This window comes from Perca fluviatilis, chromosome 14 (assembly GCF_010015445.1).
Source record: "Perca fluviatilis chromosome 14, GENO_Pfluv_1.0, whole genome shotgun sequence".
Classification (NCBI taxonomy): domain Eukaryota; kingdom Metazoa; phylum Chordata; class Actinopteri; order Perciformes; family Percidae; genus Perca; species Perca fluviatilis.
Window position 1 is genome coordinate 16,602,758 of NC_053125.1, and position 16,643 is coordinate 16,619,400.

The 16,643-nt window shown below is 41.0% G+C and overlaps 1 protein-coding gene across 1 annotated transcript in view; it reads left to right on the plus strand.

Moving 5' to 3' along the window:
• Window positions 1-16,643, plus strand: part of zmp:0000000660 (arf-GAP with Rho-GAP domain, ANK repeat and PH domain-containing protein 2) — a 132,556-nt gene that overhangs the window by 38,004 nt on the left and 77,909 nt on the right. The window contains exons 10-11 of the mRNA XM_039821848.1: window positions 5,105-5,211; window positions 12,975-13,174. Of these exons, the coding sequence (XP_039677782.1) occupies window positions 5,105-5,211; window positions 12,975-13,174 (307 nt within the window). The remainder of the gene's footprint in view (window positions 1-5,104; window positions 5,212-12,974; window positions 13,175-16,643) is intronic.

Genomic DNA, 16,643 nt, shown 5'->3' on the forward strand with positions numbered 1-16,643 from the left:
TTCTTTCTCTTGTTTAAGTTCTTGAATGCTTTATGCATTATAATATGTGGACAAAAGTGCATAAACCCAGGCATGCGTACGACCATTCGCTATAGGGCTTTTCCCCTCTCCCCCCATAAGCGCCATTATCGCCACCTACCACTTGGCTGTTGTAATTGGGTGAGTTATTTTTTTTACCTCTAATGCCTTCCCTACCTCTCCCCATCCCTCCTTTCCTCCATCCTTGGTGAATTAATTGGAGAGGGCAGGAGGCCACGGCACATATCGGGTAGGTAACGAGTGGCGAGGGCTGGACGGCTGCTATCACCCAGTGCTCTAATTGGCTGCCTGAGAGGGATGAGGGTCATTAGGTAAAGGTGACTGCTTTGCCCTCTCAGCACAGCCACACACTCTCATGCACATGCATTCAGTACATACAGTACAGACACGTTCCTCCTCCATCTGCAGTTATACAGTAATACATAATAATCTGTGTAGGCCTGTCACGATAACAAATTTAGCTGGACGATAAATTGTCCCAGAAATTATAAACGATAATATTGTCGTTCTGAGACCATTTTCATCTAATATAATGATAATGGCATAATAATGCAGGTACACCTTTTCAAAGATCAATACACTTTTATTTCTAAAGAATATTTAACACTGGAATACTTTCACGCTGTTGTACAGTTGTGGAATTGCCGTTTTTGACACGTATGTTCTCCCAGGTAATTCGTACTGGCTGTCAAATGTTTGCAGCATTCCTTTGAGTGTATGTGCGATAGACTACAGACTCTGTACTACATTTAACAATTCTTTATTAAACACTAAATATTACATTTAAATAATATATAGGGGTGGGGGAAAAAATCGATACAGCATAGTATCGCAATATTTTCTGTGGCAATACTGTATCGATACACAGACGCCAAGTATCGATCTTTTATTATATATGTGTTGGTCAGTCTGTCTGTTTGGACAATCTGATTTTGCAGCAATGCAATTGAAGTGAGACGAACAAACAGAGAAATGTATTTCTTTAGATAAAACAGATGTTGACAAAGTTTTCTTTTGGGGACATAATTTAAAATTGGGAAAAATTTGAAGTTGGAAAAAAGGTAATGAATTGCAATGTATCGCAGAATATTGCAATATGTTTGAAATCGCAATAAGATCGTATCGTGACATTGGTATCGTGATGATATCGTATCGTAAGGCCTCTGGTGATTCCCACCCCTGATAATATATAATTAATAAATTATATCTATCTATATCTATCTGCCACATGGCGAGTAAATGTTTGTACCAAAATAGTTCTGTTTTTCAGTCTTCATTTTGGTGAAGGTACAGCTACTTTCTTCTGCTCCTCTGCTGTCTGCAGGTCGGAGCTTCGCGGGGGCGGGCTGACACACACACACACACACACACACACACACACACACACACACACACACACACACACACACACACACACACACACAAACACTGGCGTCACTTTCCTGAAACCTCTTGCGAGACATAGTCCACAGTGGCGTGTATGTCCGAGCCTGTCTCCACCCCCTCCACCTGCAGGTTGTCAACTGTGTGCTTTGGAATGAAAGGGAGAAAACAGTACGGCGAGTAACACGGCGCATATCACTCATATACTTTTTTTTTTTTTTGACGGCGCCTTAACTGCAAAGTGCTGCGGGAAACCCTGCTCCAACTTTTAGCTAGCGTTTTCTCTTCTCTGTCTCTCTCTCCACCAGGAGTCCCGCCTCCCCACACAAAGACCATGCGACTGACAAGAGGGTTCACTCCTTGTTACGCTAAGGAACCGAGAGTGGTCATCCAGTCTCTTTGAGAGAGAGAGTGAGAGTGAGTGAGTGAGTGAGTGAGAGAGTGAGTGAGAGAGAGAGAGAATTTATTGACTATCGCGACAGGCCTACTTCTGTGTATAAATTACAGCCAAGCGTTGCATTGAGATACTCAGCTGAACTGAATTGTTCGTGAGAAGTCGCTTTGAATTGAGCTTTAAACTCTGCACCGCACTCTCATTGTCATGTGTCTTTAAACCTTGGAACATACTGCATTTTAAAGAGCAATTGCTCTACTTACTTATAATTGATTGAATAGAGAAGGCAAGTTACTGCTGCTTCCGAGCCCTCACATCAAAACTTTTAGCTCAATTAGGATCTGGCCATAAAGTGAATTCACTTGTTTCAGTCACGCTCTCTTGCTCCTTTTCTTTATCTTTGTCTATCTCGTATGTCACCCTCTTCTGAGTTCACACAGTGCCTTAATTACACATAATGCTTCATAGGAACTCCACACTAGCCTGTCGCTATGTTTCCATTCCACTCGCTCTTCCTCAATGTCATTGTGTAGAAGTGTTAGGAAAGGAGAATAATTGCTTGAGTCTCTCAACCACAGTCCTCTAAATGTGTTTGAAGTAGTGGTAATTGGGGCTAATGATGGTCAAATGAAGATTCTGACAACATTGGCCCTAATGGAACAAACCCAAACAATACTGAAAGATCAGGTTGGAAATTCTGCAGCACACAACTTCCTCCTTGTCATGCAGTCTGCAACATTTGGTTGCACTGAGAAGTTTGTCGCTAATTAGTTGAAGAATTCTGTAAGACACATGGCGCCCCACCCCCCACGCCCTCCGCCCCAACACACAAGTCTTTCCTCTCCTAGGCCATGTATTCCCAAAAATCGTCTAATCAGAAATGGTGTCCTTCATTTTCTTCATTGTTTGGTGTAATTAGTGTAAATTGTTTTGTTGGTGAACAACAGTTGGCACAGAAAACACACATGCTCTTATAGATGGCACAGCATGGCAGGATTTAGTGCTCCTCGCTAAGGCAATATGCTGTAATTCGCTGTTGAGGAGTATTGGCGCAGCTCCTGTTTTGTTCTGGCTCTTTCCACACACAGTCACTTTCTCTCTATCAACTGCTCAGCTGACCCCTCACTTGTCTCACCCACTCTCAGTAAGGATTATCAAGACCTTTTTTCACTTACTGCGTTCTCCATCCTTCCCTTTCCTCTGTGGTCTCGCTATCTTTCTCTCCATGGTCTTTTGACTCACGTTTTTTGGCTTTGTCTGTGTATTTTTCTGTATTGTAATTTTGGACAACTGTGTTTTTTCGCTCTATTTTGGTGTTGTGCCTATACGTGTGTGGGCGTAGGTGCACTTCTTCTGTCTTCCTGTCTGTTTTTCTGTCTCCGCTCAGAGCTCTAAGCTAGAGAAAATGGTCTAAACTGCTGTGAGTGTTGAGGGTGAAGTAGAGAAGGAAAGGGTGTGGTGTGATGCAGAGTTAAAGTGGAGCTTATGAAATTGGTGCTTCTGCATTTAACCCCCATTTCTGAAATGGGCCCTGGAAAACGTTGAGCCTGAAAGCTTGGGTTGCTTTGGATTCCCCGGATACAGCTTTTCCTTTTGGCAGAGCTTTGCTGTTTTGCACACACGCACACACACACCAGCTTCCCTTTCTGTCTGTCTTTAACACACATGCGTCACACACAGAGTTGGCTTGTGCACCATTGGTGCGAAGGAGAGCAAAACGATGACTGTTGCGTTATTGGTCTGTCACAAACTATTTTCTGTTGCATGTATAATAACTCTGTGTCCAGTGCTATTTCCTAAACACAGCAGTTAAGCGGGAAACGGGCAGCAGAGACTGAGGATGTCTCTGCAGTGATTGTGGGTCATCTTTAGTGTTTGCTAGTTTTCATCATACCAAATGACATTCAAGCCCAATGTGAGAAACAAGTTGAAACTTTATTGAGGCGACCTGTTGATCCCACCTGGTAAGGAAGGGTCTCTAATTTGACCAAAAAGCACCTTGAGGTGGTGTCTAGTGAAGGACCCTAACATTTGCAGGGCCCTTTGAGAATAGATTTTCTCTTATTTAGGTGTTTTGAGGTGCTTTTAGATTTATTTTGAACATTTGCATACATACTTTCTGGCTTAATGACAATGGGGAAATTATTAAAGACAAAGAAGAATGCTCAGTTAACATGTTTCTTAGCTGGCCACCGACCACTCCATTTTCTACCACTTGCAGTCAGCGTGGAAGCAGGAAAGGTATTCTCCCTATCTACTTCCTCAAGCGCCTCCTGGGGGTTCCCAAGGTGTTTCAGGGCCAGCTGGAATACATAATGGCCTGGGGTCTCCTTCCAGTTGTCTGGAATACCTCCACAGGGAGGGATTCACACACCACCTTAACTGGCACCTTTTTAGACATTTTTGGGAAATTTGCATATTTGCTTTCAATGTGGATACCACTTATGTGTGAATGGCAAATAGGAAGCTGGAGCCAGCAGTTGGTTAGCTTAGCGTAAAGAATGAAAACAGGAGGGTAGACAGCTAGCCTGGCTCTGTCCACAGGTGACCAAATCCACCAATGAAAACCTCCTAATGGTCACAAAAAAACACATTATACCATGTTTGTTTAATCTGTAAAACCAAAGTGTAAAAACGACAATTTTCTGCCAAGAAACAGTCCGACACATAAACCCCCCCATAAAAGGGATGAGCTAATCTAAATGGTTGCTGGTGGTAGCTTCATATTTACCATACAGACATAGGAGCGGTATTGATCTTCTCATCTGAATCAGAGCAAGAAAGCAAATTTTAGCTCATTTTCCAAGAAACTATTTTACTATCACTTATTACTTTTTATTATTAAAGCTTAAGTGCATAACCTTTTGATATTAATAAATGTCCGTTACACTCAAGACATTGCCAAATGAGTTCCTACAAAGCTAATCAAGACTATCAGCTCCACCCAACTCTCTCTGGATTTCTCAGTATGACTATGTTCAGAAGATTGGGTCGTTCCGTGACTTTCCCGCACAAAAACTTGAGTGAAGATGATTACCTCTTCTGAAGAGTCCATCATGTTTAGTTTTTTTTATCGTCTGTGTCCTCCTTGGCTACTAGCGACTGCACGGAGGAGGGGTGGGGGGAGAGTGCGCGATCACGTAAGGCTTGCATCATGTGGACAGCTGTGTTAATGATAAAAAAAAAATCCCTTTTGTTGTCGATGATTTGAAGTGTCTGTACTGTAACAACCTCCCAATTGATGAATAATAAATCTATGGATCTCCATCTTTCTTTGTGTTTTTCCAGGACTATAAAGCAGGCCTGGCTATTGCTGAAGTGGAACTGACTGCTGCCAACATTAGAGACGTGGACCGCAGGGGCTTCGAAATCAATACACCCTTCAAGAACTTCTGGTACGTCTGGTCTCATATGTGTGATGTGTGTATGTGCATGCATGGGAGTGTGTGTGTTCTTGCTCCCTTCTCGCGCAACAAAGAGCTATTCAGGCTAAAATGTGTCTTTTTATGCGTGTGTGAATGAGAAAAGTGCACCCTTTCTGCTTGATTTTACCCAAACATACTTTATATTGCTTTTTTCATCATCGAAAACATGAATGTTAAGTGAAGGAATCTCTCCTTGAACGCAGACCCCTCAGACTGTAGTACACCTCTTACTGGAGGCAGCAGCAGGATGACAAGACTTCATTCAAATGAATTCCTTAAACAAATCTCCCATCATTTCATTTGAACCATACTGTATAGTTTAGGAAATGCCCTTCACATACACTGGGGGCCAGATGTACTAACGCTTTTGCGCCCACTTCAGGCGTATTTGTTTACAACATGTGCGTTTTTATGCCACAAGGATCACACTTTTTTTAGTTGAGTGAGCACAAAATCATTAAGCGTTAGAGATTAAGCAGCCATGCAATATTACAGTTACTGAAGAAATCAGAGATGACATTGAATCTCCGACTCAGCGTTCGCATTCCATTCCAGCAGTTGTTAAACTCCTCGTTACGTTACAAATATTGGCATCAGGATCATTTCAAACAGTCATAGCATCAGCAGTGGGAATATCAACTAACTGCACTCAGCTGTTTAGCACAAGTACTTAACGCTTTGCTACAGCGCAATATACGGTATAGTGGGCGGAGAAAGGCGATGATTACCCGTTGAACTGCAGGTTTGGTAAATACGACATAAGATGAAGTATCAAAGCGTGCGCTTTCTGCAGGTTGGCCATGGCGCTAAAGTAGCCTCTTGCTGCACTGTATTTTAATTTTAATAATCATATCTTATAAAGCATCCATATTCACATCTTAATGGTGAGGGCAAGCATTTTGGTTAATCTACTCTTATACATGTAAGGCATTAAGAGTCTTATAATGCGATAGGAGTTGAAAGAATATTTACATTCCTATCAAAAATCTTAATGTTGGCCAAGTCAAAACCATGGCTTTGTCTTATTCCCTGGAGAGTTAGAGAATTCATTCAAACCAGAATGTTTTCAATGCTTTAAAAACAACTTCTGATTGATTAGGGAAATGTTTGTCATCAATTCACAATCAACAATCAACAGATCAATTTTAATTGTGTTTTATGATCTCTTTATGCTATCATAAAACCCTGTGGTTGGTCCGTTTTTGTTTTCACACTATAATAATAAACTACACTCGAGCCGGCTTTGAGTCAGTATCTTAAGGGTTACTTCACACCTAACCTGCTTGGTTCGGTTTAGTCTGGTGTGAAAGCAGTCTGTTGAGCGTGCTGTTTTGGTGCTGACCAAACAGCCGGACCAAGCTGTTTCTACTTGTTTTTAACTATTTGTGGCATAATAGCTCTGTTTGCAATTTCTTTTAAGGGCCTTTCAATTAAACCTATAGTTTGTTTCATCATGTTCCTTTTTTCCCACCTCAGTTCAGTTTCTTCTTACACAGAGAAGAGTTCAAGGTAACTGATTAGTGCCTGGGCCTGAGCGAGAAAACAAACACAGGTCTCAGTGCGGTTGTTTTGGTCCATACCAGAATACGATTGCTGCGTTCAGGTCTGCCCGAACCAATTGTAGCAGGGGGAAAAACCAACCTTAGTCCAATTCAACAGGACTAAACAAAGTAAGCAAGAAAACACCAGGCCAGCTAACTGAACTACAGGTGTGAATGTGAGCTTAATGTCACAAACAAAAATAAAAGTTAATAATACATGGGTTGACCTCTAGCTCGGGTTCGGATCCAACCTGCGGCCCTTTGCTGCATGTCGTCCCCTCTCTCTCTCCCCCATTTCCCCCTCTATCTGCACTGTCTAATAAAATGAAAGTAAAAAAAATGCCACAAAAAGTTACTAATACACTTAGTTATTTTGAATTATTCAGTGGGATTCACTTTCAATGTCAATCATTTAAAACCATGTTATACACTTCTGCCCTGTATGTTTTCCTTTAAGATGTAAGTTGTGAAAGTAATGAGCAGGCATGTCCCCAATTTAAGACTCTAATGAGACAAAGAAAGTATTCTCCTAAGTTTGTATTGACTGCATTTCATAGCACTCTGTCATGTCAAATCTCTTTCACAAACTGTCTTGTGAACCACCGCACGCCTCACAGACTTATTGGTCATTGCAGTAAACCTGCTACATAAGAACAGGGTCCTGTACAAAAATCACAAATTTTTGATCCAGATTTCTTTTTTATGAAATCTCCCCTTGGAGCTTCATGCAGGTATCTCTGCCTCTGTAGGGCACACAACCTTTCAGGTTACTCTAGTCCCTGAGGGCCTACAATCAATGAGCGCACTGCTTGTTTGTGCTGTAATGGCCCATTTAGAATACAACCGTCACAGCTGCCTGGACAAAGCATAGCTTGTTTGTTTGTGTGCGCTTGTTCACTATTTTTTCTTCTTTTTTTTACCACTTTCTTTTTTGCCAGTTGCCTTGTGTAAAGATTTCTTTCCCCCCTCATTCCTCTACGTGTCTGTTGTATGTCCAATCGATCTGTTTGTGTTAGCTTCCTTAATGGTCCCATCGTTTGGCAGCTTCGTTAATACTCTGGACGTGATTGCCATTTTGTGTGAAACAAAAAAGAGGTGGAATTAAAATGAGCTTAGGTCTCCTGAATTGTTTTGATGAGGTGATTGCTGAAAGTGTGTGTGTGTGTGTGTGTGTGTGTGTGTGTGTGTGTGTGTGTGCGCGTGTGTCAAATCGATTGGTAGCCCTGGGAGCGTTCTCCTACCTGCTCAAGGTGGGGATTAGTGAGAAACTTATCTAATCACTTTAAGCTGTGGAGACTCACTTTGGCTTTTCCATTGTTTTGCGGCCGTTAAATGGACAGAGCGTTCAGCCCGCTGTGGTAGATGCAATAGCAGACTGTTATGAGAAGAGAGAATGACAATGAGGCAGCGAGGAGTGCACAAGCAAAGACACTCAACTTTAAAGGAAAGGAAAACCTTTGTGCTTGATGAAAAAGCACCTCTACTAAAGTAAAGCTGCAGATAAATGCCTAGCTCAAGGGCATATTGGAGAAAATCCATGTTTGTCTGGTTTCTTATGCGTTTGTCTGGTGTATATTGAAAACTGTGGACAGTTTCACAATTATTTTTTTACCTTGGACAGAAAGCGTTTCCTTATGAAAGCTCTCGACATTGAGGTCTTTGGATTATCCATTGTTTTGAGAAGTACGTGTTGTTGTTGAGTTTCTCAAATTAAAGTTTCTTCAAAGCTTTGAGCAGCACAATATCACTGCTTTCCTTCAACTCCATTGTATTAAAGTAGCTGCAGAAAACACTACTCATATGCCCGTATGTACAGTACACTGAAAGATGACTGGTGGTCGCTCCTGCTCGTGAAGCCAATCCAATTTAAAGTCAAATGTTTGATTGATTTAGCCACATTGTGTGTGTCCGTGCGCTGTCTTTGAAATATCTCATGAACTGTTCATCCAATCTATTACCTACTTGGTTTCCTAGGTACCCAGTGAACTTGGGGTTTGGATTTTGGAGCAATTTGGACAGCATTGGATATTAAAAGAACTGAATAGAACTAAACGGCCGAACAATAAACAGTGTTATTATAGAGCAGTGTTTCCCACAGAATTAGACTCTATTTGTGGTGGTGGCTGACCATAAGAAAAGTTATGTTGTTAGTTGATATTTGATATTCACTCTTTTTTCAGTGTCAGTTTAAAGGTCCCATGGCATGAAAATTTCACTTTATACGTTTTTTTAGCATTAATATGCGTTCCCCCAGCCTGCCTATGGTCCCCCAGTGGCTAGAAATGGCGATAGGTGTAAACCGAGCCCTGGGTATCCTGCTCTGCCTTTGAGAAAATGAAAGCTCAGATGGACCGATCTGGAATCTTGCTCCTTATGAGGTCATAAGGAGCAAGATTACCTCCCCTTTCTCTGCTTTGCCCGCCCACACAATTTGGCCCATCCATGAGAGAGAGTTACCATGGCTTTCAAACGAGCAAAGTGGCAGTTGGTCAAGGCCACACCCCCACCCTCCTCCTCCTTGATAGCTATACAGAAAAGGCACATCCTAAGGAAAGCTCATTGTGGGACTGGCTCTAGTGGCTGTAATTCTGCACCAAGGCTGAATTTCAGGAAAGAGACTTCAGATACAGTATTAGGGGAACACTAAGGTCTATATAAAAGCATCCAAAGAGCACCATGTCATGGGACCTTTAACGTCTCTTAATATTTCAAGTTTCATTTTGAACAAAAACGTCTATCTAATTATATAAACCACTTTATATTTGACTCTCTAACTATTATGTACATTTGCATGCATGCAAAAGGACCCGTACTGTATGCCTATTCATCATTCATGAAGAATCATTAGATTTCCTCACTTACATGTAGTGTGTAGAGTAGCAGAGCATAAGTGCTTTAAACGGCAAAAAGGATGAAGGGCACCAGTGGAAGTAAACTTTTACATTTAAGATTTAATGCTCACTTTAACGGAGAATTATAACAAAAAAAAACGTCAAGGTACCCCACACCAAAATGGGATTTCCAAATTGAATTTGTCATTTTACTTTTTATAAAAATACATTTTCATGAGTAGGGACTGATGCTAGGTCCTTGGGTGAATGGGGAACCCTGAAGCTGACTGTAAAGAGCAATATTCTCCACTCCAGACCACGAAGGTCATGTTAGACATGCCTTTTTAATACAAAAGATGAGAAGAACGATACCACTCTCAAGTCTGTCGGTTAAATAGGAAAGCTACTAAAGCTCTAATGACTGGGAGCAGTGACGTCCTGGAGTCTCTGCTGGTTGCCTGGCAATGTCACGGTGATGACAAGGTTCCAGGAAGTCACTGTACTTTGCCAGGAAATAATTGCCGGATTTTCTTACCCTTGGACATGCTAGGCTAGCTGTTTCCTCTTGCTTCTAGTCTTTATGCTAAGCTAATTCTTGGCAAGAAAGCGTATTTACCAAAATGTCAAACTCTTCCTTTAAACAATCAATAATGAGTCTTGGAGTCGCTCTGGACTTGCTATATATTCTTCATATCTGTGGAGCTCTCATTGCGCTATATGCTTACTTTCAGATTTTATAACTTTCCAGATACCTACACAGTTGCAGCGTGGAATAACATGAGAGCTCTATCCTGGGATTGTAGTGAGCCAGGGAAGGAGATGATGGATGCCTGGATGCTGTGGCTGTGAGGGTGATTGACATAACAATATATGAGATTGCTTGAAAGTTGTAGTAGAAAAGGCAACCATTTCATTATTGTACAAAGTAGTACAGTAATTGTACTTCTTCTCCACCTCTCAAATAACCTTTTAGAATTCTTTATTTTATATTTTCCTCTTCACCACCTGTAAAAGCCTCACATGAGACCCTCCTTCACATCATAGCTTAATCTCTGCCGCTTGGGAACCTCCACATACTCTGGCGCTCTCCCTTTGCTCCTCTGTGGTTTTGGAGGGCGTGTTGTGGTTGAGCAGACGATGTGAGCAGTCATGTCTTTAGACGGGCCCTGGACAGAGACGGGTGGGCACAGAACGGCTGAACCCAATCAACCTATCGATCTCTGCTGGGTTACTTGGGCGAGGCGGGCCCGGTGCACATCCTCAGCTTCGGGCAAAAGCTTCCCCTCCCCGTCGCCTCCCCTCCTCTGTCTTACTTTACAACGGGCGCCAGGTTGCCATGGAGACCAATGGTCCCTCTTTCTAAGTGCTTCTTTCAGTCAGGCTAAGACTCTCTCTCTCTTGCTTTCCTCTCAGTTTTATATCTCTGTCGATCTTGCTGTCTGTATTGTTATCTTATCTCTCACTTAAGCTTACACATGCGCACAGATTGCTTGTTTCATACATTTATTATACACCTATCTAATTTTAAGTTACTCAGTAAATTCAGCGAATTCTCCAAAATAGACACTGCAAGGTAGCTTGTCAGACAGTAATGGAAATCCCCTGTTGTGTGTGTGTGTGTGTGTGTGTGTGTGTGTGTGTGTGTGTGTGTGTGTGTGTGTGTGTGTGTGTGTGTGTGTGTGTGTGCTCGTGCGCGTGTGCATCGATTGATTGAGAGACAGGTGAATGAGTGCCCTGAAAGACACCCAATTTGGAGCTATGACAGTTTGGACATTTACTGTATGTGTGCGTGGTGTGCATGTTTATTTAATATCAAAAATAAAATGTGGCTGATTTGACCTCCCTGGTTGCATCAATTTAATTAGTAGATGAGGCATAGTTTAAACCTGCTCTTCCGAAACATAGTGTGTGGCCAAACATATGTTGACACTGGACTGCCTCCACTCTTCTGGGAAGGCTGCAGGGATTTGGCCCCCATTTGACGTTCCAGTTATCCCAAAGGTGTTGGATGGGGTTAAGATCATTGCTGATGTCAAAAATATTATTCAGTGTGTTTACATGTGCTTAATTAACTCGGTTACAGTCGACTCTTTGCAAAATGTTGTTTCTGTAATTTGGTATAGGAGATTCGAGAAACCTTGTTTCCCCAGCTAGATTTCTCCCGGAGAAAGTCCATTTCTTGGTTATACTGTATACGCGTCACCAGGTTTCTCATTGGCTTTTTTATTGTACATGAACACATGACAAAGACCGAAGACGGGAAGTATTGCTGTGTCAGCAGCTGGAAGAAGAAAAGATCATTAAACATAATGATGCATCCTCGTATTTAGAATTATGCCATCTGATTTCAACTAAAACTAAACTACTAACTAAGTATGGTTTCCAACACGTCATGCAGTAAGATTCCAGACAGAGCCTTTATCTCACTGCATATCAGGAAACAGCTTATTGTATCACCACAACCGTTAAAGAAAGTTAGTCATTCTTCCAAAATAAGGTCAAGGTAGGGGAGAAATGTGATTTTATTTACCTGCTGCATGGATTTAGAGTAACTACAGTGCATGTTAACGTGCTCTCTGAGTAACCTGGTTTCTTATGTTCTTGTAAATACTCTTTTGTACTTCGGTTACGATGGACAACATTAAGATTAATTGGACAAGAACGGCCATATCATTTTGGCCATATAGTTTAATTGCTGATATGAAAGTGAAGTACAGTTATTTTTAACAATACCGTATTTGCTAGCTAATTATTCTTACAGTGTCTACTTCATAATCTGATTTGTTACAACTGGCAAATTACCTTAATGTGGCAATGAAACCTTTTGAGTCTGTCACTGCACCCATGTCAATAGAAAAGCAGCATCACATATTTTACCAAGCTTATCTGAGTGCTTTACTTTTCCCGCCCTTCATTTTCAGATTGGCAGAGGTCTTGATGTAAGTCCTGATGGAACAAGAGTGTTAAACATGATTTTATAAATGTATATTGAAGCTGTAATTGTGGTTTATAGTCTTTTCCATCACCATTTCTTTACTTTCCTGAGTCCCATATAGCCATAATATCCTGAAAAAATATCCTGCATTAGCACTTTATAGATTTTAGTGGTGCAAGGTGAGACAGATTGATTTACCTGCCCCGTCGCCCCCCCTCTTTCCACTCCCCTATCAATTTCATCAAATCTATTGCAATCACACATAGGCATACTTACTCAGCAACCCCCCAAAACTACTCCAAATACTGCACACCCCCGTAACCCTGCCAAGCGATACTATGCTGTTTAATTGCTCTCTCAAATCAAATCAATAACTGTGAGCCATGTGTTGGGTTGGGGGGGGGGGCAAAAAATCAATTGTTGCAGCTTCACGGCAGAGTCAGAGCGGGAGAAGGAGGAGTGGATTGAAGCGGTCCAAGAATCGATTGCTGAGACACTCTCCGACTATGAAGTGGCAGAGAAGATCTGGTTCAACGAGGCCAACAGGAGCTGCGCCGACTGTCGCGCCCCACAGCCGGAGTGGGCGTCAGTCAATCTGGGTGTGGTCGTCTGTAAGAAGTGTGCAGGTAAGGGGCTTCCATATATTCTCTGATGCAGACACACACATGCTGGATACAGGCATACACACCGATAAACAACATACTGTACCTTCAGTGAACTCTGATAAACAACCCCCAAACATGTAACCACCCGCCAGCACTCAGCATTGTCTGAATGGAAGCGAGCAGCATGTCAAAACACCTTTTATATGGTAGTTTTTAAAGACCCCCTAGTTGTCCCAAGACATATCTAAACAAGACAGGAAACACTTCTTTATACACTTTATTATTTTTAGGATGTTTCCTGGGAAAGAAAAATGTAATTTGGAACTAGTAATATGAAAAATAGAGACTGGTACTTTTGTTAGGATTCAGTTATACAATTGTGTGTATTAGTGTTAATTTTGTCACCTATTTTTAATTTAGTCTTAGTCTTGTGCCAAACATTTTTGTTAGTCAAGTTTTAGTCGACTAAAAGTCTCGTCATTTTAGTCTAGTTTTAGTCAAAAGAGAACTCAAGGTATCTTAGTCAAGTTTTAGTCGACTAAAAGTCTCACCATTTTAGTCAAGTTTTAGTCAAAACATTTTAGTCTTTTTTTAAATAAATTATTTCTGATAACCATTTCAGTCAAATAGTTATAAAAATAAATAAATGCTAAAAAGTTATATAAATATTGAGCCTCTTCCTTATTTCACCAGTAAACGACAAAAACAACCACTGCATGGGGAAAGGATATTTTACAATAAAATAAATGCAGCACGAAACTGGCGAGGCGTATTTCAAGTGAACGCAACATGTTGTTTTTCAGACAACGGCAGCTGCAGACTGTCGTACATCTCGTGTTGGAAATGGAGACAAACCTTTACACGTTTAGATGTCAGCATTTTAACTGTGTTAAATCCAACTGCTAGCTAACGGTAGGCTAACGGTACCTGCTGCCAAGTGTAGTGTTAACTAGCGCCCCGTGCAGCGATGTTTCTAACGCCTAGGAGCATCAGAGAGAAGCGCAGGCTATTCGGTCCGGTAGATAACGGTCGTTAGGGCACCTGTCGGTGCCGTAGCACCGGGTCTCAGTAACAGCTGAATATTTTATCTCATGATGAAAAAGTAGAGACGATTGTAGACGAAAATGAAGAGAGATTTTATCTTAGTTTTTATTTTATGCAAAACATTTTAGTCTCGTCTTTTTTCTTCAACAATAATGCATGTTAATTTAGTCTTAGTCAGCGTTTTTGGACATTGGCGCACTCTCGTCATCGTCTCGTCTTCGTCATGGAAAAAAAGGTCGTTGACGAACATATTTAGTCTCATCTCGTCTGACGAAATTAACACGTGTGTATTTTATCAACTTGTGTCAAATCTTATTGCTTGTTATTTGCAGAGTTAGAATTCTTCCTCTTTTAAAATGAAATGACATACGTATGCAACCTGTGATGGGGGATCACTTGTTAGGAACCAGTTATAAAGACAACACACACACCATTCTCTTGCTCATATTAATTTATATTATTTACTCTCCCTTTCTGAAGTCATAGTGAACAATGTATAGAGAGAAACAAAAATTGACACAATGGTGCATTTGAACAGTTGTATAAACACAACTTAAAAACCTGCTAAAGGAAAAAAGGATAAACCTACTCTTTTTCTACTAATTATTATGAGTGGTCTGGTGTTTGAGTCTGTGTGAGTGTGTGATTTGACCCAGAGGCTGAAAAAAAAAAAAGTTCTCAGGTGATAAGCCACTTATGGGAGTTGGCGTCTGGCCTCTGGGCTCCCTAATCTATTTGGCAATGCTGGATGGCTCAGATGAAATGACAACAAAGATTAAGTCACAGGCGAGAACTTGAGGGATCCCAAACTGCTTCTTGACCCGCTAAACATGATTAGAGAGAAGCAGCAGCAATGCCTGATGTAGAGGGATATATACGCTCCTATACACTCCTTCCCCCTCCAGATTTTCTCTAGGCCTGGGATTTCTCCCAGAGTCATAAGTTTTAATGCGATTCTTCTCCTCACCTCTGCAAAGCCCTTGTAATTGGTACGCATCAGATATCCAACATCCATTTTCAAACGCCCTTAAATGATTTCATTTGCAGGGGTGTTTAATATTACATTTTGTCGACACACGAGCGAGTGAATATCTGCAACAAGGAAGCTGTCCTCACACTGTGCTCTCTTTAAATTAGGTGGTGGTCCATTTGGAATACCAATGACTGCTCATGCTTTTAATTAGCGCTCCTATGTCATGGACAATAAAGAGAAATGCTGAACAAGAGAAAGAGGAAAGAAGTAATGAGAAGGCTAATGGTTAAAATGATCCCAGATTGGCTTTTCTCCTTTTTATGCCAAGAAAGAATTAATTTAGTCTGTAGCTTCACTCTGTGATGTGGAGCAGTTTCATATGCTGTAATATATGTTGTCTCTGTATGCATAGACTTGAGGGACTGTCCATTATTTTCTTTTTTATAAAAAAAACATAATCATTGTCATTTGTGAACATATGCAAAAACGTGAAAATGTTGCAGCACAGACACGTCAGTATAACCATGTGTTTTTCAAATTACTTTAAATGACAAACAAATTCCTAATCAGCTGCTCATTTGTGTTTTTTCCCATTATTCGTCCGTTTATATTCAAAAGTGAGAATGCACATAGAAAGTTTTAATCCCTGGAAGCATACTCTGAGTTGTCTTTATCACAAGAGGATGCTGAAACTACAGTGTCTTCTTGCACAAGGAACCATGACTGTGAATAATCAGCTACACCTCTTGTTCGCATTAAATTTGAGTAGCATTTCTGGTCAAACCATCAATCTAAATCCAATATTCACTCTCCCTTTAGCTCTCTTTTGGTCTCCACCAAAGCCTGAGGGAAATATCTGTTATGCTCCACAATGTTCACCATCTAGCTGCTGACTTTGTCTGTCTGATGTTCGGTGCTGGGCATTGGGTTCACCAGAGCTTTTTTTCACCGAAAACAGCTGCCTGCTGCAAATGAAAACAAGGCTGATAAAAGCTGCATCAGTTCAGTAGCACTGAACTAAAACATTAAAGCTGCGTAATGAACAATGAAAGCTGTAAGACACTAAAACGCTCTCTCAACTGATAATTCTGTTGGTTTGTCTCTACAGTTAAACAACAAGTAGATCCGACCAGGCAATCTGATTGGTCAACTAGACATTTAGAACCTGCTCAAATCAGCATGACAGCACACCCAGAGCCATTTGAGTATTAATCTGCATTTCTACGTCAACCTTACAGATTTAAATTTAAAAACCTTTTGGAACATTTGTATTCATGTAAATCAGGAACCACAGTGGAACACACAAAATCTCTCTGACTAATATTTATAAAGTGATTCATTGGATCAAACAACGTATTTGTTACTACGCTCTGAAGTTAACTTTCACTGGAAAAGTTTGGATCAGCTGTGCCTGCTAGAGAGCTAAATAGTTATGACAGGATTGAGCTAGCAAAGCAGTTTAGAGTATATATT